The sequence below is a fragment of the Rutidosis leptorrhynchoides genome, chromosome 11 (assembly GCF_046630445.1).
Source record: "Rutidosis leptorrhynchoides isolate AG116_Rl617_1_P2 chromosome 11, CSIRO_AGI_Rlap_v1, whole genome shotgun sequence".
Classification (NCBI taxonomy): Eukaryota; Viridiplantae; Streptophyta; class Magnoliopsida; order Asterales; family Asteraceae; genus Rutidosis; species Rutidosis leptorrhynchoides.
The window spans coordinates 408,882,544-408,907,759 of record NC_092343.1 but is presented as its reverse complement, the minus strand read 5'-3'; the positions used below and the strand labels follow the sequence as shown (position 1 = coordinate 408,907,759).

General features: G+C 35.0%; 3 protein-coding genes and 1 pseudogene across 6 annotated transcripts; 3 read left to right on the top strand and 1 right to left on the bottom strand.

Moving 5' to 3' along the window:
* The first annotated feature begins 340 nt into the window (after nt 1-340).
* LOC139877677 (uncharacterized) lies at nt 341-9,094 on the top strand. 4 transcript variants are annotated; one of them, XM_071865106.1, is made up of 15 exons: nt 341-479; nt 1,396-1,671; nt 1,765-1,859; nt 4,571-4,860; nt 5,684-6,236; nt 6,318-6,358; nt 6,525-6,593; nt 6,973-7,073; nt 7,173-7,251; nt 7,331-7,429; nt 7,512-7,580; nt 7,752-7,801; nt 7,895-7,976; nt 8,567-8,661; nt 8,753-9,094. In XM_071865106.1, the coding sequence occupies exons 2-15, from the start codon at nt 1,406-1,408 to the stop codon at nt 8,838-8,840; spliced, it is 1,977 nt and encodes a 658-aa protein (XP_071721207.1). In that variant the 5' UTR covers nt 341-479; nt 1,396-1,405; the 3' UTR covers nt 8,841-9,094. The 4 variants fall into 4 exon arrangements, 3 of the variants coding, with proteins under 3 accessions (XP_071721207.1, XP_071721208.1, XP_071721209.1); XR_011768721.1 differs by lacking the exon at nt 8,753-9,094 and having other exon boundaries at nt 7,879-7,976; nt 8,567-8,633; XM_071865108.1 differs by lacking the exons at nt 341-479; nt 1,396-1,671 and having other exon boundaries at nt 1,751-1,859.
* Nucleotides 9,095-13,560: 4,466 nt separating this feature from the next.
* Nucleotides 13,561-15,016, top strand: LOC139876208 (uncharacterized). Its single transcript, XM_071863498.1, has 3 exons — nt 13,561-13,784; nt 13,884-14,262; nt 14,873-15,016. The coding sequence occupies exons 1-3, from the start codon at nt 13,561-13,563 to the stop codon at nt 15,014-15,016; spliced, it is 747 nt and encodes a 248-aa protein (XP_071719599.1).
* A 178-nt stretch (nt 15,017-15,194) lies between these two features.
* On the top strand, nt 15,195-24,681 carry LOC139876207 (probable serine/threonine-protein kinase SIS8; annotated as a pseudogene).
* Nucleotides 15,988-19,204, bottom strand: LOC139877200 (uncharacterized). Its single transcript, XM_071864610.1, has 4 exons — nt 19,078-19,204; nt 17,174-17,238; nt 16,394-16,552; nt 15,988-16,257 (listed from the first exon to the last, which is right to left on the bottom strand). Exons 1-4 carry the CDS (start codon nt 19,202-19,204, stop codon nt 15,988-15,990), a joined length of 621 nt encoding a protein of 206 aa, XP_071720711.1.
* Nucleotides 24,682-25,216: the final 535 nt, after the last annotated feature.

The window sequence follows — 25,216 nt, the reverse complement described above, 5'->3', positions numbered from 1 at the left end:
GTTAATCAAATTTAGAATTTTCAAAACCATAAACCGAACTGAATAACCGAATTCAAATTCAATTTTGATTTTACTCGATCAGAAAATTATTTTTTGAATTTTGTTTGGATTTTTTTGGTTTGGTTTTATATCGAACACCGTTAAGAGTTCACAAAATGCAATTGTGCAGAATGGAGCCAAACGACAAATATTGAAACTTGATGAAATTGTCACCGTCTAATTTTAGATCTTTAGAATACAATATGAAATAAAAATACATAATGGGAGGTATATATCACCATACAAGGCTTAACATAACATCTTCTCAATAGACCTTTCAAATTAACCTTGCAAACACTCAAACACACACAAGTGACATATATAGTATTAATTAAAGTTCACTTGAACTAATTGATTTCATTATCATCTGTCGTCTTGCATGTTATTATGATCATCATCGTCATCAACAACAACAACAGCCAACTTCCATTGCTAAACATGTGTGTCTCTGTATCTTACAACTTCCATTTTTTTTAATTTTTCTCTACTCTGCTTTATTTGTACAATTGGATAGGTACCTTTTTGTTACAAGTCAACCTTCGTCTCAATAATTGGGAAGATATGTGAGTCAATTATCGATTTTACAAATCATAGTGTGTTATTTGTCTGTCATGGACAGATAATACGTTTTTTCCAAATTGAGCAAAGGGATTTAGAAGGAATCAACTGATTTAACCATAGTATATGTGATTTTGTGAAGATTGGTTGGACTAGTCCAACAAATCAACAATGACATACTTTTGGACTAATTGTCACATCAGCGTCAAGGACTAAATTGGAGTAATCCATAGCTAATCACTGTCACCGTATTAATTAAGTTGGGACCCACTATATTAACTAGGAGTGTTATTTAATTATTGTACGGTACATATATTACAACTAAAAGTACAAGTCATGTATAGAGATAAAACGAAATGACCATTAGGGCTAGGGGAATGCCAAATAAGCCCTCGAGGGCTAAGCACAAACAAAAGTGATGAGGGCGGTGAGGACGGGTAATCCGTTCAGTTCGGTCTTTGATAATGTTAATTGTATAGATATTGTGTGTGGGCAAATCACAGATTGACTTTTATGTTAAGTTTATTGATTGACTATTACCCAAAAGGGAAGCAAAAAATTAATTAATCTGTATATTACATCTTATAATTTTTGTCTGTTAAGTTATGTGTTATCAATGTTAACAACTTTGGAACATGAATGAGGTGGAATATGATGATGAATTGGATTGATCAAACTAATAGTAATCAATCTATACTTTTCAATGACAATTATTTGGTTTTGGTTAATTTTGTGATTTGGGTATACATGAAAATTATGTAACTAGTGATTTAAAAGAAACACTTTCTTGATGAAAAGCTCATAGTGTATGAAAATGGAGAACAGCAACAAAACACCATCAGCCAAGGACTTGTTAAGAAGGATCATCGAGCTCGAAGAACGCGAAGCTCACATCAAACAAGAAATATCAAAACGCATGACCCAACGCCCAAAACTTAACCACCAAATAGCCATCAATGATGAAAAGGTGGTGCCTTTATCAATAAAGCTCACTGAAACTCGGTGTTTAAATATACTGCAGTCAATGGGTCAATCTATATTTATATATGACGTGCATCATCAGATAATCTTTTGGTGAGCTGATTAATTCAACGGATATGTTGTTTTATATTTTTTATCGAATTCGAATTACCAGGTGCTGAATTGATTCTTGATGTTATTGTGCAGGAACCGATGTGCAGAACATGATTTTGGGTATACATCTGCCGAATGTATTGGGAGAACTCCAACGGAACTTTTAGTAGAACCTGAATCTGCCCATACAACAACAACAACATTACCCAATCCAACGAAAGTGGGGTATGGGAGAGGTGAGTGTAGACAATCATTCCTCGTACCCTAGATTAGAAGGAAGTCACTACTCCACCCGCGGGTATAGAACCCGCGCCTAGATAAGGTCGTCCCTCCCTCTACTCTAGCGCAAAAGAGATTGCTTCCTAAAGGACCTCCGGCCCGAAGAGCTCATAAGAACGAAATAGACAGGGCAAATGATACGTACCTGTACGAGTAATGAGCGCCTAGCAAGAAGCAACCATACACAGTAACCATAAAGGGGACACATATAGCAGTAATGCACAACAGTAGGGCAAAGAGCATGAATAAAATAGTGCACATAACCATTTAATTTCAGGTAGACATACAGACAAACAAGATATATACATATACATATACATATACATATACATATACATATACATATACATATACATATACATATACATATACATATATGCACCCACACAGACACACACATCGATGTATATATACCACACGAAAAAAAAAAAAAAAAAAAAAAAAAAAAAAAAAACTCATGCTTAAACATAAATACATATAGATACATTCGTAGATATATATACCTAGGTACAGATACAAGACAGACAAACCTACATACACCAATACATGCACTTAGATACATAGATACATATATATAGAGATACAAACATATACATCGGTACATATATATAGCCTAAAAACATATACATAGATACAAAGGCATATAAACCATGTAGAGGGGTATAAATAGTGTGGTTATTGAATATCTGGTTATAGTTATATATGTAGTTGTATAATAAAAGTAACTAACACAATGGAAAAAAAAAAAAACCTACTCAATAATTCTAATTCTACTCCTCCACAGGCTCCTATCAGAAGTCATGTCCTTCGTCAGTAGGAGCTCTTTCATGTCAAGCTTCAATCTATCCTCCATCCTACGTCTAGGTCTACCCCTTCTCCTTACGCCGCTAACGGCGAGGGTCTCGACTCTCCTAACTGGGGCTAAAAGTGGGCGCCTCCTAACATGCCCAAACCATCTAAGTCGTCCTTCCCTAAGTTTGTTGATGATGTTCCCAACTTCCAATTTCTCCCTAAAAACTCCATTTGGTATCATATCTAGCATGGTCTTACCACACGTCCATCTAAGCATCCTCATTTCTGCCACCTCCATCCTCCTCTCTTGGGCCTTCGTCATTGGCCAACACTCTGATCCATACAACATGGCTGGTCTAATTGCCACCTTAAAGAATTTACCTTTCAGTTTAAGTGGGACCTTCTTGTCGCACAACACCCCTTTCGCAGCCCTCCACTTCAACCATCCTACTCGTATACGATGCGTCACATCCTCATCTATCCTTCCCGAAATGTGAAGCATCGAGCCTAAATATCTAAAGGACTCTTGCGGGGGTAGAATCTGATCCCCAATTCTGATATCCACTATATCGTCGTGTTCCTCTTCGCCCCCCTTGAAATCGCATCTAAGGTACTCTGATTTAAGTCTGCTAATCCGTAGGCCATTTGATTCTAAGGCGATCCTCCATTGCTCTAGCCTCCTGTTAAGCTCATCCTGAGAATCCAAAACTAATACAATATCGTCGGCGAAAATCAGGCACCATGGGATGTTGTCTTGTATCCTATGAGTCAACTCGTCTAGGATCAAAGCGAAAAGATAAGGGCTAAGGGCAGATCCCTGATGTAAACCAACCTCTACCGGGAAAAACTCTGTGTTTCCTACCGTCGTACGTACTCGAGTCTTCGCCCCCTCGTACATATCTCTAATAGATCTTATATATCTACTTGGGACTCCCCTAGCATTAAGAGTCTTCCAAATCAGCTCACGCGGGACACAGTCATAAGCTTTTTCCAAGTCTAAGAACGCCATGTGTAGGTTCTTTTGCTTTTCCCTATACTTCTCCATAAGGCTTCTAACTATGTGAATCGCTTCCATCGACGAGCGTCCTGGCATGAAGCCGAATTGGTTCTCTGAAACCTTTGTCTCGCGTCTGAGCCTCGTCTCGATCACTCTTTCCCAAAGCTTCATAGTATGACTGAGTAACTTTATGCCTCTATAGTTACTACATAATTGCGCATCTCCCTTGTTCTTGTAAATGGGAATAACCTCACTGAGTCTCCATTCCATAGGCATATTTGCACTTCTAAACGTCGTGTTGAAAAGGTTTGTCAACCATCTAACCCCGTCACCTCCTAGGCACTTCCACGCCTCAATCGGAATTTGGTCTGGTCCTACTGCTTTGTTTCTCCCCATCTTTCGTAGGGCCAATCTAACTTCCTCCTGATTAATCCTCGTGCAGAAACAGTTGTTTTGAAACTCCTGAACCTCGTGGGGTTCACCGTTCCGCTCTGGTCTTCCCCTACCGAAAAGGGATGCAAAATATTCTTCCCATCTTTTCCTAATAAGGTCTTCTCTCACTATACTTTGCCCTGCTACATCCTTGATATATTTGATGTTACCTAAGTCCCTCCTTCCTCACTCCCTAGCTTTGGCTATCCTATATATGTCATTAGCTCCCTCTTTAGAGTCTAGTTTTCTATACAAGTCTTCATATGCTTTGTCTTTTGCAATTGCTACGGCCTTCTTAGCTTCTCTTTTAGCTTCTTTATATCTTTCTTCTACCCTAGTTCTCTCTTCAGGTGTCCCTTCTCCAAGAGTAATGAGCTCCCTAAACCTTGTCTGCCCATATATCTTATAACATAACTGAACGAACAGTGAAAGGAGAGAGTTGGTATGGGTCGTTTCCTATAAAGAAAAAGAGTGGAGAAAGCTTTTTGGCTGTATGTGCTAATACGCCATATCGTGATGCAAGTAATAGACTAATTGGGGCAATGAGTATATCAAGTGATACACGTCCGTATCAAGTTATGAAAGTAGGTCCGACCGTTACTCAACCCATGAGGACTGCTTCTGCTAGATTTGGGTTTGATCATCAACAACCTTCTCAGTCTTCATTTGCCTCAAAGATATCCAATTTGGTTAGTATGTCAATATACTCCGTTTATAAATAGTTTGGCGGACTTATTTGTGCAACAGACCAACTTTCATATAGTTCATGTTTTAAGCATAGGTATTTGCTTTTCCAACGGGTAAACAAAATTGGTTTTCCTTGTTTAGGTTACCTAGCAAGTGCGGGTCTTTAAGTACTCGACCTAACAGACGTATCCCCGTTACAATTCTTACCCTTTATTTGGCCACCTTCAACGGGGCCGATCTTGAGAATTTAAGTACCTAGAACGAAGTGAGAAAATGCCCTTAGGCCCAAACGAATAATATAAATTATTTTAACAAGGCCTTTAGGCCCTAACGAATAATATAAACTATTTAAAAAAGGCCCTTAGGCCTTAACAAATAATATAAACTATTTTATAAAGGCCCTTTCGGGCTTGCTAGAGTGCTAGTGGACTTTGATTTTTTTTACTGGGGCTTTTGAGTGTGATTCGTATTCACTGATTAGGGCCTGTTTCTCTAGTTCCATGTTTCTCAAATCTCCGATTGTGTCTGCACATATAAAAGACCCCGAAAAACCCTGTGCCCCGAGCGGACGATCGAGTTGCTCCCCCTCCGGGCCTCCCGACCTTCAAGCTGTTTACTTAGATAGGTTTTGAACCCGAGACCTCTTCAGAAAATCAAGACGCCTTACCCCTACATCCTTTTTGTGGTGTTTTTTTTCTTTCTTCATGTTGGTTAGTACAACAAAATAAGACCAAAGTTGGATACATTACAACTTTTCCATTAAAAACACATCAAATAAATAGGGTGTTACCTGATGATATTTTCACTTTGAAAACCTTAAAACAGGCATCAAAGGTGAAGTTGAAAATGAAGATAGAAGAGAACTACACAGATAATGAAGATCATTTAGACATTACTCTTGATAGTGAGGGAAACACACCGAGGGGACATATTGCTCCATCCCCATTTGGAGTATTTATTTCCATAAATACAGAGGAGTCTTTGAACAAAAACAAACGTTGGATCCACAATGTTTTGTCTTCAAAAGCTGATGCATGGATGAGTAAAAAGGGAAAGGTATGGCCATTGATAGCAAACGAAAGAAAAGACGAATCCCTTGGTTGGCATCGGTTTAATGTAAATCAAGCACACCAGCAAGGTCCACAAATGAGTTCCAGTGCTTCTGCAAAAGTAAACTGTCAGCTTTGTGTACTTAATAATTCCGGCAGTAATAAGATCCAGACTTCAGGTTTGTGGCCTTCAACGAATCGTATTAGTAGAATAAGTTGTTTAAGCAGCAGCAAAAGTAATGCCATCCTCAATGTCAAAAATGAGAAAGATAACCTTGATTATGAGATCATGTGGGAGGACTTAATAACTAAACAACAGATCGGAGAAGGTAACAAAAGGCCGGTTAATTTAAACATCTGACAGTTTTACTTTATTATTACATTCAAATTAAAAGTTTTTTAATTGGAAGGTTCATGCGGAACTGTATATCAAGGACTGTGGTATGGATCAGTACGTTCTCCATCTCCTACTCATAAATTTATCCTGTGAAGAGTATGGTTTGATGTTTTTATTTTTTACTATACTTGATGCACTACCAAATTAGTATTTGAAGAAATAGAGTAACCTAAAAAACAGATATTACAGAAAATTTAAATAATTTCGGAATATAATGCAGGATGTGGCGATCAAGATCTTTGAACATCAGGAACTTTCATATGATATGCTGGTTTCGTTTAAGCAGGAGGTATATATGTATATTATATAGATATAGATAGACATTGATAAATTTTTTTAACGGCGGTTAGGAGTCACTGACGGGGCCCGAAAGCGATGTCGGAACCCACTCACCCGATCATTTCGTTGGTCGAACTATTACAGTCCTACCGCCCCTCAGGAGGAAACCCCCACGACGAATCCATACAGGCATCGCGTGTGGTAAAACCTCCTCGGGTGAGGTTCGAACGCAAGACATCCGCAACCTCCAAGGCCCATGGAATGTGCGGGTTACAACAAGGGAATTTTGCAGTGAGTGGGAGTCGAAACCCTCAGGTCACCACCAATACGCCAACTCCTTGTTGTTAGATAGATATAGATAGTGACATGGTGCATCTGTTTATTTGAAGGTATCTCTAATGAAGAGGCTTCGACATCCAAATATATTGCTTTTTATGGGGGCCGTAACTTCACTTCAACATCCATGTATTGTCACAGAGTTTCTTCCCCGGTTAATTTTCTAAAAAATAAAAATATAATAAACTAATTTGCTTCCATCATCTAAATTATACGTAGTAATTACATATTAACGTTTAGTTTTGTTGTGCAGTGGATGTTTATTTGGAATACTTCGGAGAAATACAACCAGCTTAGATTGGAAACGGCGTCTTCGCATGGCCATAGACATTGTAAGTAGGCTGATACTTACTGTTTACAAGAAAACTTTTTCTCTTTGAGTTTATTTCATTGTTAACGATCTATTAATAGGCTCGAGGCATGAATTATCTTCATCTTTGCCAACCGCCTATCATTCATCGTGATTTGAAGTCTTCAAATCTTCTCATCGACAAGAATTGGACCGTGAAGGTATGCTTTGACCTTTTTTTATGCTGACTTGGCTGTTGTGCAACTGTTTACCAATAATAATATGAATATGATGTTATTGTAGGTAGGTGACTTTGGACTCTCACGTATCAAGCATCAAATCTCCATGAATACAAAGACGGGAAAAGGAACGGTATTGCAATCCTCTTTTTTCTCTTGTCCCACGGTTAATAATATTACAACTTAATTTTGAGATGAAATGGTCTACCTTTTACTTTATATGACATAATAATAATAATAATAATAATAATAATAATATGCCATTTACTGAATTCTTGTGGATGTTATTCCTTTATTTTTGTAGCCTCAATGGATGGCTCCTGAAATTCTTCGTAATGGGAAAGCAGATGAAAAGTACACCCATATCCAAAAAAATATACTGTATTTCATTTTCTAATAAATTTTTGGATCTAATCTAATAATTGTTTTAGTGTTGGTAATCTGTAGGTCTGATGTGTACAGCTATGGTGTGGTACTGTGGGAAATTATCACAGAAAAGATCCCTTGGGGTGATCTTGACCCGGTGCAGGTATGTTATTCTCCAGTGTCGAGTTGGTTTCTTTGACTTGCAAGATTAAGCATATCACGTAATAAAAGAATACAGAGTATATAGAAGTGATATAAATTTGACTCCAAAATCGATCTATTTTTGGCTGTTTATATAAAGATTAAATTGTCTATCAAACTTCTGCAATGTTTGACAGTCGAGTCAGGTCAACCATAGAGCTTTATACAAGCAAAACTAATATGTTTTTTAGATTAAAATTTGACTACCTGAATATCTGTCTACATTAATCTGCATCATATAAATTAATATAGTGGTCAATTAGTCCTAAGATGATTCTAATTTCATGTAAAGTTTGACCATAAATGTTGTCTGTTTGACCTTAAAAGTCAATGCACCTTTGCTCCAACTCTCGAGTTCAAACATAGCACTTTCTTATAGCAATATTGGTATATAAGATACTAAAATATGGCTCCAAAAGTCTCTCTCTTTTTATAAGTAGTCTTCAAAGAAACAATGCAGTTTCCAAAATTTTGTTCAAGGATTATATTTTAATTCGAGTATAACTGTATAAGGTTGAGTTATGGGTATAAACAGAAAAATGATACATGCAGGTTATTGGAGCCGTAGGATTTATGAATAAAAGACTGGAGATTCCAAAAGATGTGGATCCACTGTGGGATTCGCTTATTGAAAGCTGTTGGCACAGGTTGGTTCGCTCCTTTGATGACTATCAGTAAAATGTCTAAAATACCCTCCATGATATTAAATTGATTGACAATATTCTTTTATATGATCAGTGAGCCACAATCGCGACCAACATTCCAAGAAATACTGCATAGGCTGAAAGAATTGCAAAAGAAGTTAGCAGTTGAACGCAGGCGATAACATCCAGAATTGTAGCGTACAACAAAACTTGTGAATGTTTTTTTCTGAACGGCAATTTATTAAGAACACTAGCAAGACGCCAACATAAAAAAGAATTACAACGGGATGTATAAATCACTACAGGGGCTTAACATTTTACAATCTGAATAGACCTTTCAAATTAAACTTAAGGCATGTTTACTTTATATTTAATAATTTCTTTATGTAAGAACTTAAGATATGTTATTTTTTTGTCATTTAATTTAATCTGTCACTTAAATTAAGGGATATGTGTGACAAAACTAGCTGGTAGTTTTTAGCTTGTATCTGGTGGTAACTGGTAACTAGTAACTGGTAACTTTTATCTCATAGTTTTTAGCCGATAACATTTAGCTTTTTAGATATATTTTAGTGTTTGCCAGAGTGAGTGAATCTATTAAATAAATAGTAAAATGACAAAAAACTGAAAGCTAAAATTTAAAGCTACTTCAAGTAGCTTTTAGCTTTTAGTTTTTTTTTCGTGTCTAAAAGTTTTAAGTTGCCCTAACCAAACGAAATTTTTTATTAAATAGGAGTTTTTTCATAAAATATAAAAGCTTAAAAAAAAAAAAAAAAAAAAAAAAAAAAAAAAAAAACTCTTCTCAAACATAGCAGAAAATAAAAAGACAAAATTGCTTGATTCATCCCGGTGTTATATCTTTTTATCTGTTTTAATCCCTCTAAATTAAAAACTGCAAAAACAGTCCTTAAAATGAGATTTTCATTCCAAACTCATCCCTCATCCTAACAATTCTTAACTCTCGTTAAGTTTCACTCATGCACAAGTAACGTGATTCGTTTTCATTAATAATATTACTATCTCGTTCCCCAATTCAAAAAGAGCGTGGTTAGCTGTAGAAGATCACCTAAGTACCTCAGAAAATAAATCATGAATAAATCATGATTTGAGCATTTTTTTTTTTTCTAAAATAAATCATGAATTAAGTCTATATAGAAGATATACAAAAGGGTGAGATCGTCCACCCAAAACACAATTAATTAGATGATTTGTCACTCCACCGTCCAATTGATGCGATGTGTAGGTATCCCTCTATATCCCTAGATGTGATAATCTCCAATTAATAAAATCAACAAGGTGTTCTCCTGCTCTGCACTTAACCATCAACACCCTTTTTTTTTTTTTAGTTTTCCAATTCGGTTCCCAAATTAAATTGCTACCCCTTGGATTTTATATCCTTCCAGCCGTACAAAACTCATGGGTGATTAGAGTTTATATAACAACTTGGATGGAGCTTAAAGGGAATTAATAATTATTAAAGATAGGGATGAGTTTGGGATTAAAACATCAATTTAAGTATTAAATTTGCAGTTTTTAATTGGAGGGGATGAAAACAAATAAAATGATATAACACGGGGATGATTCGAGCAATTTAGTCAAATAAAAAATGAAAACAAAACCGTTCTCCAAAATAAGCACTTAGAATGGGCACTTAGACCAATTTTAACCCTGCATGTGACGTCACAGGCAGATTATTCACTTTTTGGCCAAAAAGTGCAATTTGTCTGTGACGTGGCAGTATCACCCTTTGACACCAAAATAACCATGACGCCCCTCCTGTGTCAAATAGGTCCCACCAGTTTTATACAATTTAAATTTAAAACATCATTAAATAAAAACTAAAATATTTTAAACATTAATAAACTTAAATACATACATTCGGTTAAAAAAAACACACAATACGGAAAAAAATAATAATTATTCGGTACTAAAATACTTAAAAAACTAATCGTCGTCTTCGGATGAGTCGTTGTTTTGAGGTGGTGGCGTTGGTTGGAGCAAGTAGCTATATTTGTCGGGGAACACTTTTTGAAGCCCTTCAATCATTTGTTTTCGGACTTGGTCATCGATTGCCGAGGGGTTGATGGCTAAAATGCTAGCTCCTTGAAACGCGGTTTGGAGTGTTGCTTCCTTTTTCGCGTGTTCTATACCCGATGCTCTTGCTTCCTTATGCTTTGAAATAGCTTCCAAAGCCTTATCCGCTTTTGATGATCGAGTTGAAGAGCGAGTTTTGTCGGTGTCGGTACTTGTTGATCGAGCCTTCTTTTTTGCCCGTTCTCGCCCCATTGGCCTTGGAAAAGGATCATTCTCGAAAAGATCGTTTTGAGAAAGTGGAACATCAAAATCTTCATCGTCGGCATCTAAAGAAACATGACTACGCGTGCTGGGAACGTACCACTTCGCCTTATCTTTCAAAAACCGCCAAGCATCCATCATATTAAACTTTTTCCCTTTGGTATTTAGTATATAGATTTCATGGGCTCTATTCTCAACATCGAGGTCACTTTCTCCGCTCCTCCTATTTCGTAGGGCTTCGTTGTAAGCGGCATTAAACTCTTGAAAATTTTTGTTGATATTTCTCCATTTAGAGGACAATTGGTCATCGCCTCTATACCACCCGTGCTTGTTGTTATTGAATTTCTTATAAACCGTACCCCACAACGATTCATACTTTTGCGAATTTCCCTTTCGAGAATCTTGAGAAGAATCGATCCAACATTGCGCCAACCACTCTTCTTCTTTGGTAGTCCATAGTGTGCATTTTTTTGAATCGGAACTAGTTCGGTACCTACATATAACATAAATAATCAAACTATATATACACATAAATATTCTATATATATCCGAACTATATACACATATCAAACTATTCTAAATCCGAACTATATACACATATCAAACTATTCTAAATCCGAACTATATCCGAACTATATATATGCAAAATATTCTACAAATATATACATAAAAATATACCGCAATACTAAAAAAACAATCAAATGCATTCAAATATATACATATAACGAAAAAAAAATTCATCATACAAATATATACATATACATATACCGAACAAAAAAAAAAACTACATAATACAAATATATGCATATAGATATACCGAAAAAAAGAAAAAAAAAACTACATAATACAAATATATACATATAGATATACCGAACAAAAAAAAATACTACATAAATATATACATATAGATATACTGAAAAAAAAAGAAAAAAAACTTCATACAAATATATACATGTACATATACCGAAAATTTATAAAAAAAGGAAATTATACCTTGTTTTTTTTATGTTTCCGTTGTTTACGTTGATGCGTTTCCGGCACCGAATTGACTTGAGTCACCGGACTATCCGGACGCGGAGTTTCGGGACGGGGAGATTCCGGACGCGGAGTGATCGGAGGGGGAGTTCCGAAATTGCGGGCTTGTTCAAAAAGTGAGTTTTGTTGCAACCAAACTTGATGTTGTTCTTCGCGTGTCAAAGGACGATGTTGGGGCAAAACAATTGGTATTTGTTGTAGATGGCTCGGGTGTGATGAACCTTGACCTATGTACGATCCGTACCTCAACATATCGGTGTACGAAACGTACTCGTTCGGATATGGTGGTCTTTGGTTCGGGTATGGTGGTCTTAGATTCGGATTAGACATAGTGATTTTTTTAAAAAAAATTGAAGTTTGAGAGATGGAGGATTTGGGTGTGAAGAAGATAAAAGTGTTTGGTGGAAGATGATGATAAAATTGGGTGAATATAGGATAAATTCGGGATTAAAAAAAAAAAAAATTAACCCAAACGGTTAAACTTAAAGTATCCGTTGGGTGAACCGACCCATCATAACTTGCCACGTAGCCCTGACGCGTCTGTTACCTTCCGTTCCAAAACTCACTGACGCCCCTTTTTCGTTACCCGTGACGCCCCACTATAGGCGTCAGAGGGCGTCACCTGACGCCAGCGCGTCTGACGGGACCCCTCTGACGCCGCGTTATAATTGGTCTTAATAGAATTAGAATATAAAAGTAAACAAGCCCTAAAACACACACGAGTGACATATATCAAAGCCACTTGAACTAGTTGATTTCATTTTTATCTTGCATGAATGATGTTATTATGATGATGATCATCATAATCGTAATCAACAATAGCCAATTACAATAGCTAAACATGTGTCTCTCTGTACGTTACAACAGTATAATTTTATTTTTCTCTAGTTTATATTGTGTGAAATTGGATAGGTACCTTCTTGTTACAAGTCAACCTTTAACTTTTTAGATGCATTTAATCGATATGATTCCATAATTGGGACGATATGTGAATCAATTATTTATTTTATAAATCACAGTGTGTGTGTGCGTGTTTTTTTTTTGCGAAGAATTGGTTAGAGTCTTGCTTTTTTTATTGTTTGTGGCAAATCACTGTTTGACTTTTCTGTTAGTTTCGTAAATTGATTTTTCCCAAAAGGGAAGCAAAGACTATATTAATCTGTAAATTACATCTTATGATTTTTGTCTGTAAAGTTATATGTTACTAAAATTAATAACTTTTTGACATGAATGAGGTGGAAGATGATTAATTGGGTTGGTCAAATTAATAATCACTTTATACATTTTAATGATGACAATTCTTTGATTTTTGTTAATTTAATGATGAATTTGGGTATCCATGAAATTATGTAACTTGTGATTTTAAAGAAACATGACTTTCTTGATCCAAAGCTCATTATTAGTGTGTGTTTTTTGTGTGGAAGTGTGTGAAATGGAGAACAGCAACAAACCACCATCAGCCAAGGAGCTTTTTCTTGCTCCTAAAAGCTAAAAGCTTGTTGAACCAAACCAGTCTTTTTATTAATTAAGAGCTTTTTCATAAAAATTAAAAGCTAAAAGCTCCAAAAAGCTATGTGCCAAACATGCCCAAGAAGGATCATCGAGCTCGAAGAACGTCAAGTGCATATCAAACAAGCAATATTAAAACACATGACCCAAAACCCGAAACTTGACAACCAAATATTAAAGGTTGAGCCTTTAGCAATGAAGCTCACTGAAACTCAGTCTTCAAATATACTGCGGTCAATGGGTCAGTCTATATTTATACATGACGTGCATCATCGGATAATCTTTTGGTGAGCTGATTCATTCAACAGATGTGTATTTTTATATTTTACACCGAATTAATTACCAGCTGCTGAATTGATTCTTGATTGATGTTATTGATTGTGCAGGAACCGAGCTGCAGAACATGTTTTTGGTTATACATCTGCTGAAGTTATTGGGAGGAGTCCATCGGAACTTATAGTAGAACCTGAATCTGCTCATTTATCTGATAATATCATTGAACGAACGGTGAAGGGAGAAAGTTGGTATGGGGTGTTTCCTTTAAAGAAAAAGAATGGAGTTAGCTTTTTGGCTAATTGTGCTAATAGGCCATATCGTGATGGCAATAATAGACTAATTAGGGCAATTAGTATATCAAGTGATGCGCGTCCGTATCAACTTATAAAAGTACGGCTGACCGTTACTAAACCCACGAGGACTAGATCTGGGTTTGATCATCAACTACCACCTTCTCAGGCTTCATTTGCCTCAAAGATATCCAATTTGGTTAGTATGTCATCATCCTCGATTTTTAAAGAGTTTGGCACACTTTATGTACAACATACCAACTTTCATATAGTTCATGTTTAATTTAAGCACGGTTGTTTGGTTAAAATGGGTAAACAAAGAAGGTTTTCCTTGTTTAGGTTACCTAGCAAGTGCGGGTACTATAATGTACTCGACCTAACCGACGTATCCCAGGGCCGGATTTTGGGGTGTGCAGTTACATATATTTTAAAGTATTATTGAACTTATTTTTATATAAATGAAAAACGTTTTGTATACAAATGGCCTTTTTTTACTTATTAAACATGGCCTTTAAAATTAACGGAACGGCCATGCGTATCCCCATTATAATTCTTACCCTTTCTTTGGCCACCTTTAAACCTTTAAGATGTTTACTTAGATAGGTTAAAACCCAAGACCTCTTTTGACGAAATCAGGACGCCTTAACACTACTTCATTTTTGTGATGTTTATTATTTTTTAAATTTTTTTCGTGTTAGTTAACACAACAAAAATAAGACCAAACTTGGATTCATTGCAACTTTCCCACTAGAAACTCATTAATAGGGTGTTACCTGATGGATATTGTTATGTTGGAAACCTTAAAACAGGCTTTAAAGGTGAAGTCGAAAATGATGATAGAAGAGAACTACACAGATAATGAAGATCATTTAGACAATACTTTTGATAGTGAAGGAAACACACCGAGGGGACATATTGATCCATCCCCATCTGGAGTGTTTTTTTTTCCATGAATACAGAGGAGTCCTTGAGCAGAAATTGGGTTACAAATACTGCCAACGGGAGTGAAAACAAACATTGGATCCGCAATGTTTTTTTTTTTCAAAAGCATATCCATGGAAGAGTAAAAAGGAAACGCTATTACCGCAGATATCAAATGAAATAGAAGACGTTACCCAACATGGTCCACAAATGAGTTTCAATGCTTCTGCAAAAGTAAACTGTCATCTTTGTAAACATAACAGTATCGTCAGTAATAAGACGGACGCTTCAGGTTTGTGGCCTTCAACGTTTCGTATTAGTAGAACAACTAGTATGAGTAGCACACAATGTTCAGCATCAAAAGTAATGCCATCCTCAAAGTCAAAAATGAGAAAGATAATCTTGATTATGAGATCATGTGGGAAGACTTGATAACTAAACCACAGACACTACTAGAAAAATGACTTTTCCGGGCGACGAATCCGGACGACAAGTCGTTCGCATAGGTTAATCCAGACGACTAGTCGTCCGCAATGAATCGTCCGGAAAGCTTCTTGCCTAAAGGTTTTCTGGATGGTTTGACCCGACTTTTCCGGACGACATTGGGGCCCACATTGACTTTTTCAAATGTGTTTCTGGACGGCCTTTCCGGACGACCATTTGCAACGACTTGTCGTCCGGAAAGGTATAATAATAAAATATTCAACTAATATTAAATAAAAAATTAATTAAATTAAAAGCTTTCTGGACGACTTTTCCGGACGATTTGTCGTCCGGAAAGGCCACTGTTGTTTTTGAAAAAAAATTTTTTGCTGTATATTTTCCAGCCGTATAACCGGCACATTTCAATATTAAAACCTGCTTTACAATAATATTAGACATTCAACAACCGACAATAATATTAAATAAATCCAACAATTACAATAATTATTCGAACCGAGCTACGTTCCATCAAACAAACTTTCATAAAATAGTTTAACCCTAAACGCCTTCGTGCAACAAACTACAATGTATCAAACAAACGACAATCCAAAAAACTACAAACCAGAAAAGCCTTCGTCATCATCGTCCACATCGTTTTGGCTAGTTGGAGTATTGAAATTGGAACTACCGGGATTATTGTCATTGGAACTACCGGGAGTATTGACATTGATCCTCCCTCAAGTTTTTCTACAACCCATCCTGATAGCAATAACAACCCTCTTATTGAATTATTTTGCTTTGGTTGTAATCGTGCTGCTATCTCTTTTGGCAATGAAGCGACTGCTACCACCTGATCAACACAATTAGCACTTTCATTTATTTATTTTTAGATAATATAAATATAAAAAATATATATCAAACTAACAAAAGAGAAGTAAATAAGCATAGTTTACAATTGAAGTTAATCATAATTGATGAATTATTACCAGAGTCCCATCATCCATTGTTTCTCGTCTCTCATACACGATGAACTCTCTGTTACGAAAAAGTGGCTTTGAACTCTCCCCAAACTTTAACCGTATAATGCTAAGGTTTTCATCAAGATCCTCTATGTACCTTGCTTCTACCAAATCCGAGTCCCATTGCTGTTCAATAAATTGAGTTTCAAAATACTCAAACATAACAGCAAATATATTTTTTTGAAAATGTAATTTGTATAATTTCGCCCTAATCTAATCTGTTGACATTACAAGCAAACTCGGGGCTCATTTTCATTGTTGCATAGAACTTTTTTTTGAAAGGCAAACTCACACACTCACGTAATATTAACACGAATATATATACCACCAAGTGCCTAAGAAGAACTCGAACCTTCAACCTCAAGGTTGTAAGGGTGACCTCGATATATTATTTTCTGATTCATTCCTACATATATTATTTTTTATGTAGTTAAAAAGTATCAAACTTGCTCCTGCCTTATGTCATATAAATATTCCTCTTAATGGCTTAAATTATTCTATAAAATTTGCTACTTGCACAAGCATGTAGCCCTTTTCGAATAAATCACACTTGCAAACATATAAAAAATAGTTCTCATTAGCGTGTGTTTGTGGTTCTAAAAACACAGTTTGCATTTACAAGTGTATAAAATGAAGTCATACAAAATGGAAGAAAAAAAATACTCATAGCAGTTACATAAAATAGACGAAAGATATAAAATTGTACTGTTTAAAAACATGCAGATATCAAAATAAAATCATGTGTACCTTGGCAGCATCGATAACGTTAGCAACGTTCATGAATTGTTCTGGTGAGCAACGGTCATGTAGCCCTTTTCGAATAAATCACACTTACAAACATTTAAAAAACAGTTTTCATTAGCCATTAAAACTGACCTTGTCGTCCTTTGAAAATTCCAACACAATGGGATGTAAATATCTTACCCAAACGACCCCCATGAAGAATCTTGATTAATAGAATTTATTAAATTCGATTTACACACAATAAAGGCTAAAAGAAAGGGGCTTTCACTGCATTTAGAACATACAAAATTAAATCTTTTTATACCATGTATTTAAACTACTAAATCCCAAACCACTATCAGATCAAACCCTAAACCCTAGAAAGTCAGATTCAAGAATCTTAATCTCAATAGCCTAATCAAGCTTCAACAATACAAAGATTCAATCTTTAACAAAAAAACTTACAAAATTAACAAGCGTGAATCAAAATAAACCCTAATTTATTTCAAGATTTCAAAAGGGGTTTTTTCGTTAAAGGGGTTCGTGGTGCATACAATAACAAAAATGGAGTACATAATTGAAGCATGTAATTGTGTATATATAATAAATGAAGAACAACCAAACTTTAAAAAAAAAAAAAAAAAAAAAAAAAGACATACCTTGTTAGCACTTTGGGATGGAAGATTAGGTTGGATTGTGTGTTGAATACCTTGAAATCTAAGCAAATCGCCTGAAATCGCCAGAGTAATTTTAGATGTGTTTTTTGGTAAAAGTGAGAAAAAGTGCAGCTGCTCCTGTCCTTACTGTATTTTATCTTTCCGGACGACCCCTTTGCGGACGACTAATCGTCCGGAAAGGTCATGGAGGGAAACGAAAAGGATAAGCCCGCCAGTTTTTTCGTGAAAAGTTAAATATTTTTTAATTTTCTATTTATTATTAATTAAAACTTATATTTACTTATGTTTACTTATATAATTTATATTTAACTTATATTTACTTATATCATTTATATTTAAATTATATTTTCTTATATAATTTATATTTAACTAATATAATTATTATATTTACTTTTTTAATATATTATTAATTGTTAATAAATATCTTATTATTATTTAAATAATTATAAATTTTATCAATTAAAATAAAAATAAATATGTGTTTTATATGAATATATAATTTCAATAAATATTTATATATATTTTGGTGAAATTTTTAATTTTTTATATATAATTAATTTGAAATCTTTTAGTTACTTGTACTTTTATCATCGTCAAAAACCATTGTCATCATCATTTTTTTCAAAGAACAACTAATATTATAAAAATGAGTTAAAAGGTTAAGAAGTGTACACCACAAGCACACAAGAATCCTTGGATTGCCTCTTCATTCGCCTAAATCACACTGTTAATAATATTTTCATTGAGAATGGCTGTTTTGTTCTCCGAATGTGTGTGAACTACTTTGTTTCTCCAGTACTTCCATATAGACCATAAGAGAACATAATAATGAACTTTGTGAAATACTTTGTTTCTCCACTTTCATTAGGAATTGGAGTTGAGATACCCACCAACACAATAATACCATCTGTCGGGGCAGTTGTCAAGGAGGCAGGCAACTATAAGAAGCCTTTTCCTAAACAAACCCTAATTAAACTCTAATTAAACCATAAACAACCCCTAACATTGTTAACTGATGTATTTTTCTTTCGGCGGGAAACTTTGGGTGGGAAAACATTGGCGGGAAAACAAATGGTGGGTTTTTGGGCGGGAAAATTCTTCTATATAACAACTCCACTAGTCACAACACTAGATGACTGCAATAATATGGATGAAAATTACCAGTATGGTCCATGGGAAACTTTGGCTGTTAAGTCTTGTCGAACTTGTGGTTCAAAGATGGTTATCAAAACTTGCTTGACTGATGAATACCAGTACGGACGACGATATTATGGTTGTGATGGTCGGTTCGGAAGCTTGATGTCTGAACGTTGTAGAAGGCGACAAATTCGGATTGATCCGCTCTGGTCTGACAGGGCGCTTGAAGTGATACCGTCATTGTTAAGGTCCAATAGAGCTCTAGAACGTTCACTTGAAACCGCAAAACGTCAAGCAAAAAGTTTAAAACTGATGTTAATTTGTAGTTTGGTAGCATTTGTGCTGTGTTTCATTTTTAAGTAACTAATGTAATTTCTTTTGGAAGTAGTGTGTTGTAGTTTGTAGTTTCAGAAGTAATTTCGGTTTCTAGTAACTGATGTATTGTCTTTTGGAAGTAACTGATGTATTTTCTTTTGAAAATAATTTCTACTTAACAATTGTGTGTTATAAACACTGTTACATTACACCGACACATAAACACGTTACATAACAACTTTACATAAAAACGACACATAGACACTGTTACATAACAACGTTACATTACACCAACACATAAACATTGTTACATAACAACGTTACATTACACCGACACATAAACACTGTTACATAACAACGTTACATAACACCGTTGCATTACACCGACACATAAACACTGTTACATAACAACGTTACATAACATCGTTACATAACATGTACCACCGCGAACCAAACGTCACTCGATTGTCAATGACTGAAGCATGTCTTCACTAGTGCATAACTCACAACATCCAAGTAAATATTGCTCATTTGGTCGCTTCCCGAATGAATCAACTTCGTTATGCAGAAACGAGACCTCATCTTCCGTACGGAGCATTTCTGAATCGTGTATTTACTAGTATTGGTGTGATTGAAGGTCTGGTGGGACGACGTCCGATAACCACGTTACCTATCGACCGGTCCTTCGTTTCTGAAACATCGGCATCATCGAGCTCAGGTTCTGAAAGTTCGTCCATTAAATCGGATGCTCGTATTCATCCTCGTCGTCGTTATTAGTATGTTTCAATACTAGCAACTTTGTAGTCGTGTGCTTGAAGTGTGTTTAATTCAGTAAGTGTGTTTAAATTTAGTAAGTGTGTTTAATTTTAGTCGTGTGCTTGAAGGATACGTAGGACGACGTCTGATAAGTACTTTACCTATCGTTGAAGTGTGTTTAATTCGGTAACTTTGTATTATATTAATTTAATGTTTATCGTTTGTTGTGTTTAATTCAAAAAAATTCGTTTGTCTACTTAAATATTGCTCTTAATATATAATAATCGATTTATCTACTTAAAATCCGTTTTCATTCAAAACAAATGACAACAACATAACAATTTCATTCAACATAACTAATACAAACGATACAAATACAAAACAATAAAATATTAAAACAACAACATAATTAAACTGAAACACAATAAAGTATTACACAAACGACATAATTAAACTAATACATAATAAAAGTTTCTTCATCTTCCAAAAGTAAGTAAAGAGAAATTCGTCCGGAACGCCAATTGACGGTTTCTTTTATACCGCACCACTGTTCTTCGGTACGAAGATACTTAGCGGACAATTCTGGAACACAATCATCTTCAAAATATAAAACGTCAGTGTGTTCAAACGGTACATTTTCTTTCAAGAATTCTAACAAATCCTCTAAACCAAGGTCGCGAACGTCAATTTTTTCGAACGAAGCTTTCGAACCACGCGTATAATCGTACACTTTATTTTCATTACGGAATTTACTACCGTAATACACGTCAAATGAGACGATAATCGGTGAAGTCGTTATCATTTTTATATTGAGAAGTTTTTAAAAATTTAGTTGATGAGTTTGATGATTGCGTGTAGGTGTATAAATACACAAAAACAATCAGAACTAAAAATCGCCCGGAAAGCTTCCTGGACGATAAATCGTCCGGAAAGGTATTCCCGCCAATTTTTTGGAGCCAAATTTTTTGGAGCCAAAAATTCTGTCGGGCACCTTTCCGAACGACAAGGAGTCGTCCGGAAAAGTCTGGTCAAAAAGCGAGATTGAAAAGCTGTTTTTTTTTGTCATTTTGCGGACTTTTGTGGACGATAAATGTCGTCCGGAAAGGTGTCGTCTGGAAAAGCTCTTTTTCTAGTAGTGAGATCGGACAAGGTAACAAAAGGCCGTTTAATTTAAACAGTTCACAGTTCTTAATTTATTATATTATTACATTTAAAAGTTTTTTATTTGGCAGGTTCGTGCGGAACTGTATATCAAAGACTGTGGTATGGATCAGTATGTTCTCCATCTCCTACCCATGAATATTTTCTTTGAGGAGCATGGTTTGATGTTACTAGTTTTTTATTGATGCACCACCAAAATAGATATTAAATAAAATTCAAATGAAATACGAATTTAATTATGCAGGACGTCGCAATCAAGGTGTTTGAACATCAGGAACTTTCATATGATGTGCTGGTTTCATTTAAGCAGGAGGTATATATATATATATATATATATATATATATATATATATATATATATATATATTTATTATATAGATATAGATATTTTTTTTTGGACAGCGATTGGGATCACCCGAGGGGGACTAAACCACCCGTTGCGATCATCTCCCATTTCGACTATGCCGATGCAGCGATAATAACTCCGCCCCCATCGCAGCCCGGGAGGAAACCTTGAAACCGATCCAAGGGCACGGCCAAGTAAAACCTCCTTCCCTTTACCCCCAAACGATATGGGAAATGTGCCATGGGTGGATATATACCGGATTTGGTAAAAGTTACATGGTGCATTCGATTTTTTTGAAGGTATCTCTCATGAAAAGGCTTCGACATCCAAATATATTGCTTTTCATGGGCGCCGTAACTTCACCTCAACATCCGTGTATTGTGGTTTTTCTAAAATTATAATGGGTCAATTTGCTTCCATCATCTAAATTCATTGAATTTTACATATTAATTAATTAACCTTGAATTTTGTTGCGCAGTGGAAGTTTGTTTCGAATACTTCAGAGAAAAACAACCAGCTTAGATTGGAAACGGCGTCTTCGCATGGCCATGGACATTGTAAGTAACATGATACGGAGTACCTACTGTTTACTAGAAAACAACTTCTTTTGGAGTTTATCTTATTATTGTTATTGTTATTGTTATTGTTATTGTTATTGAATTCTAATTAATAGGCTCGAGGCATGAATTATCTTCATCTTTGCCAACCGCCTATCATTCATCGTGATTTGAAGTCTTCAAATCTTCTCGTCGACAAGAATTGGACTGTGAAGGTATGCTTTGACCTTTCTCTATGTTGACGTGGCTGTTGTGCGAGTGTTCACACATAATATGATGTTATGTTATTATAGGTAGGTGACTTCGGACTCTCACGTATCAAGCATCAAATTTCCATGAATACAAAGACAGGGAAAGGAACGGTATTGCAATCCTCTTTTTTCTTGTTCTACGATTAACAGTAGTAAAGCACAAATATTACAACTTAATTTTGAGGTCAAACGGTTTACCTTTCACTTTTTATGACATAACATGCTATATATTTACCGAATTCTTGTGGATGTTATTCCTTTATTTTTGTAGCCTCAATGGATGGCTCCTGAAATTCTTCGTAATGGGAAAGCAGATGAAAAGTAAGCCCGTATCCAAAAAATATTTTATTTTATTTTCGACTAATTTCTGGATATAAAATTGTTTTGGTGTTGGTAATCTGTAGTCTGATGTGTACAGCTATGGTGTGGTACTGTGGGAATTATCACAGAGAAGATCCCTTGGGGTGATCTTTACCAGGTGCAGGTAAAGTTCATTTTTATGTGAAATATATTGTCTTTGATTTTCAAGATTATATATATATATATATATATATATATATATATATATATATATATATATATATATATATATATATATATATATATTGGTAGGATCAAAAGGGAAGTAACCAATCGGGGGAAGCGGGGGAAGCAAATTTTTTTTTTTTCGTTTTTTGAAAAAACTTTGTCCACGAACATTATAGATTGGATGAAAATATGAACATTTAATAAAGACACTTTGTGATAAATGTTTCTATTTTGGCGGGAAAACGCTCGAAGAAGTAATATATAACAATTATCGTGTTTTTCGAGCGTATGTTGAGGTTTTAGACATTAAGGTTTAGATATTAGGGTTTATAGGGTTTAGATATTAGGTGTTTAGAAATTTAGGGTTTAGTGTTTAGATTTAGGGTTTAGATTTAAGATTTAGATTGAGTTTTTAACACGAACGGTTTAGAGTTTAGAGTTTAGGGTTTTTTTTTAAAAAAGGGGACGATACCCCGGAGAATTTTATATCATCAAAAAACGAAGAGTACATGGGGGGATGATTTTTAGTGAACCATCCGAAACACTTTTACACTTTTCTACCAAACTAGAAAGTATAGAAAACTATACATTCACCATAATTCATCCCTATACCAATAGGGTTTAGGGTTTAGAGTTTGGTGTGTTGGGTTTATGGAATAAAACCAAAACACAAAACTCTAAACCCTAAACCCTAAACTCTAAATCGGGCTAAATTTTACTTAACAAAACATGAAGAAAAAAAAAACGTTAACATTCTTCACGAACAATATTATCTTGAATGTTATTTTTGTCGATAGTTTTCCCGCCAAAATAATAACATTCATCACGAAGTGTCTTTTCTAAATGTTCTTATTTTCATCCAATCTATAATGTTCGTGAACAAAGTTTTTTCAAAAAACGAAAAAAAATAAAAATTTGCTTCCCCCCGCTTGGTTACTTCCCCCATTGATCATACCCCTATATTATATATATATATATATATATATATATATATATATATATATATATATATATATATATATATATATATATATATATATATCACGTATTAAAAAAAGATCTATCTATTTTTGACTGTTTTTATAAAGATCAAAGTAGATATAATAAATCTTCTGCAAAAAGAACAACATTTTTATATCGATCTATGTTTGACTATTGAGTCAGATCAAGCATAGAGGTTTATTAAAGCAAATTATCGGTTAAAATTTGACTAACCGAATCTGTCTATTTTAATCTACATGATAAAAATTAATATAGTGGTTAATCTTGTCTTCAGAAGATTCTAATATCATGTTAAATGCTGTTTGTTTGACCTTAAAAGTCATTGTTCCTTTGTTCTGACTCTTGAGTTCAAATATAGCACTTTCTAGTAGCAATATTGGCTCCAATAGGCTATCTGTTCATATGTAGTCTTCTAAGGATCAATACAATTTCCAAAATTCTATTAAAGCTAGGATTATATGTTTCTTATAAGATATAGTTATGGATTATGGGTTTAAACAGAAGAAATGATACATGCAGGTTATCAGAGCCGTAGGATTTTCGAGTAAAAAACTAGAGATTCCAAAAGATGTGGATCCACTGTGGGATTCTCTTATCGAAAGCTGCTGGTGCAGGTTTGTTAGACCATTTGATTACTATTACTAAGATGTCTAAAATACCCTCCATGATGTTCAAATGATTGACAACATTCTTTTATATGATCAGCGAGCCACAATTGCGACCAACATTCGAAGAAATACTGTGTAGACTAAAAGAATTGCAAAAGAAGTTTGCAGTTGAACATAGGAGATAACCAGTGGCGATTTTAGGTGTAATGGTGTGGGGTCCTCCAAGGACTCCACTACTTTGTGAATTTTTTTATACAATATACTCTTCAAACAAATTGTGTATACACCACTAAATTTAACTACAGAACCCCGTATGTTTATTAACATTTATGATTTTTTAGAGGTAAACAACCACTAAAGTACCCTTCAAATCTAATTATATTCGCCACTGGAGATAACGTACAGCCAGAAATGAAGGGTACAACAAAACTTGTGCATGTTTTTTTTTTTTAACGGAAATCTATTAAGAACACTAGCAAGAAGCTAGCAAAAAAAAAAAAAAAAAAAATTACAACGGCTTTATAAGCCACAACTTCCAGCAACTACCTTTACTACACGTAAGACAATACTTGTGCATGCTGACCGGTTTCCTCGTGATCGCATTGGATTTCACCATTAATTCTCCTTAAAATTTCAGTATGCAACTATGAAATATGCCTCAAAGGTAAGGGCCGCACGTTGCCAGTTCTTACAAGGGGGTTGAACGTACACGAAGCGAATGCAGATGAA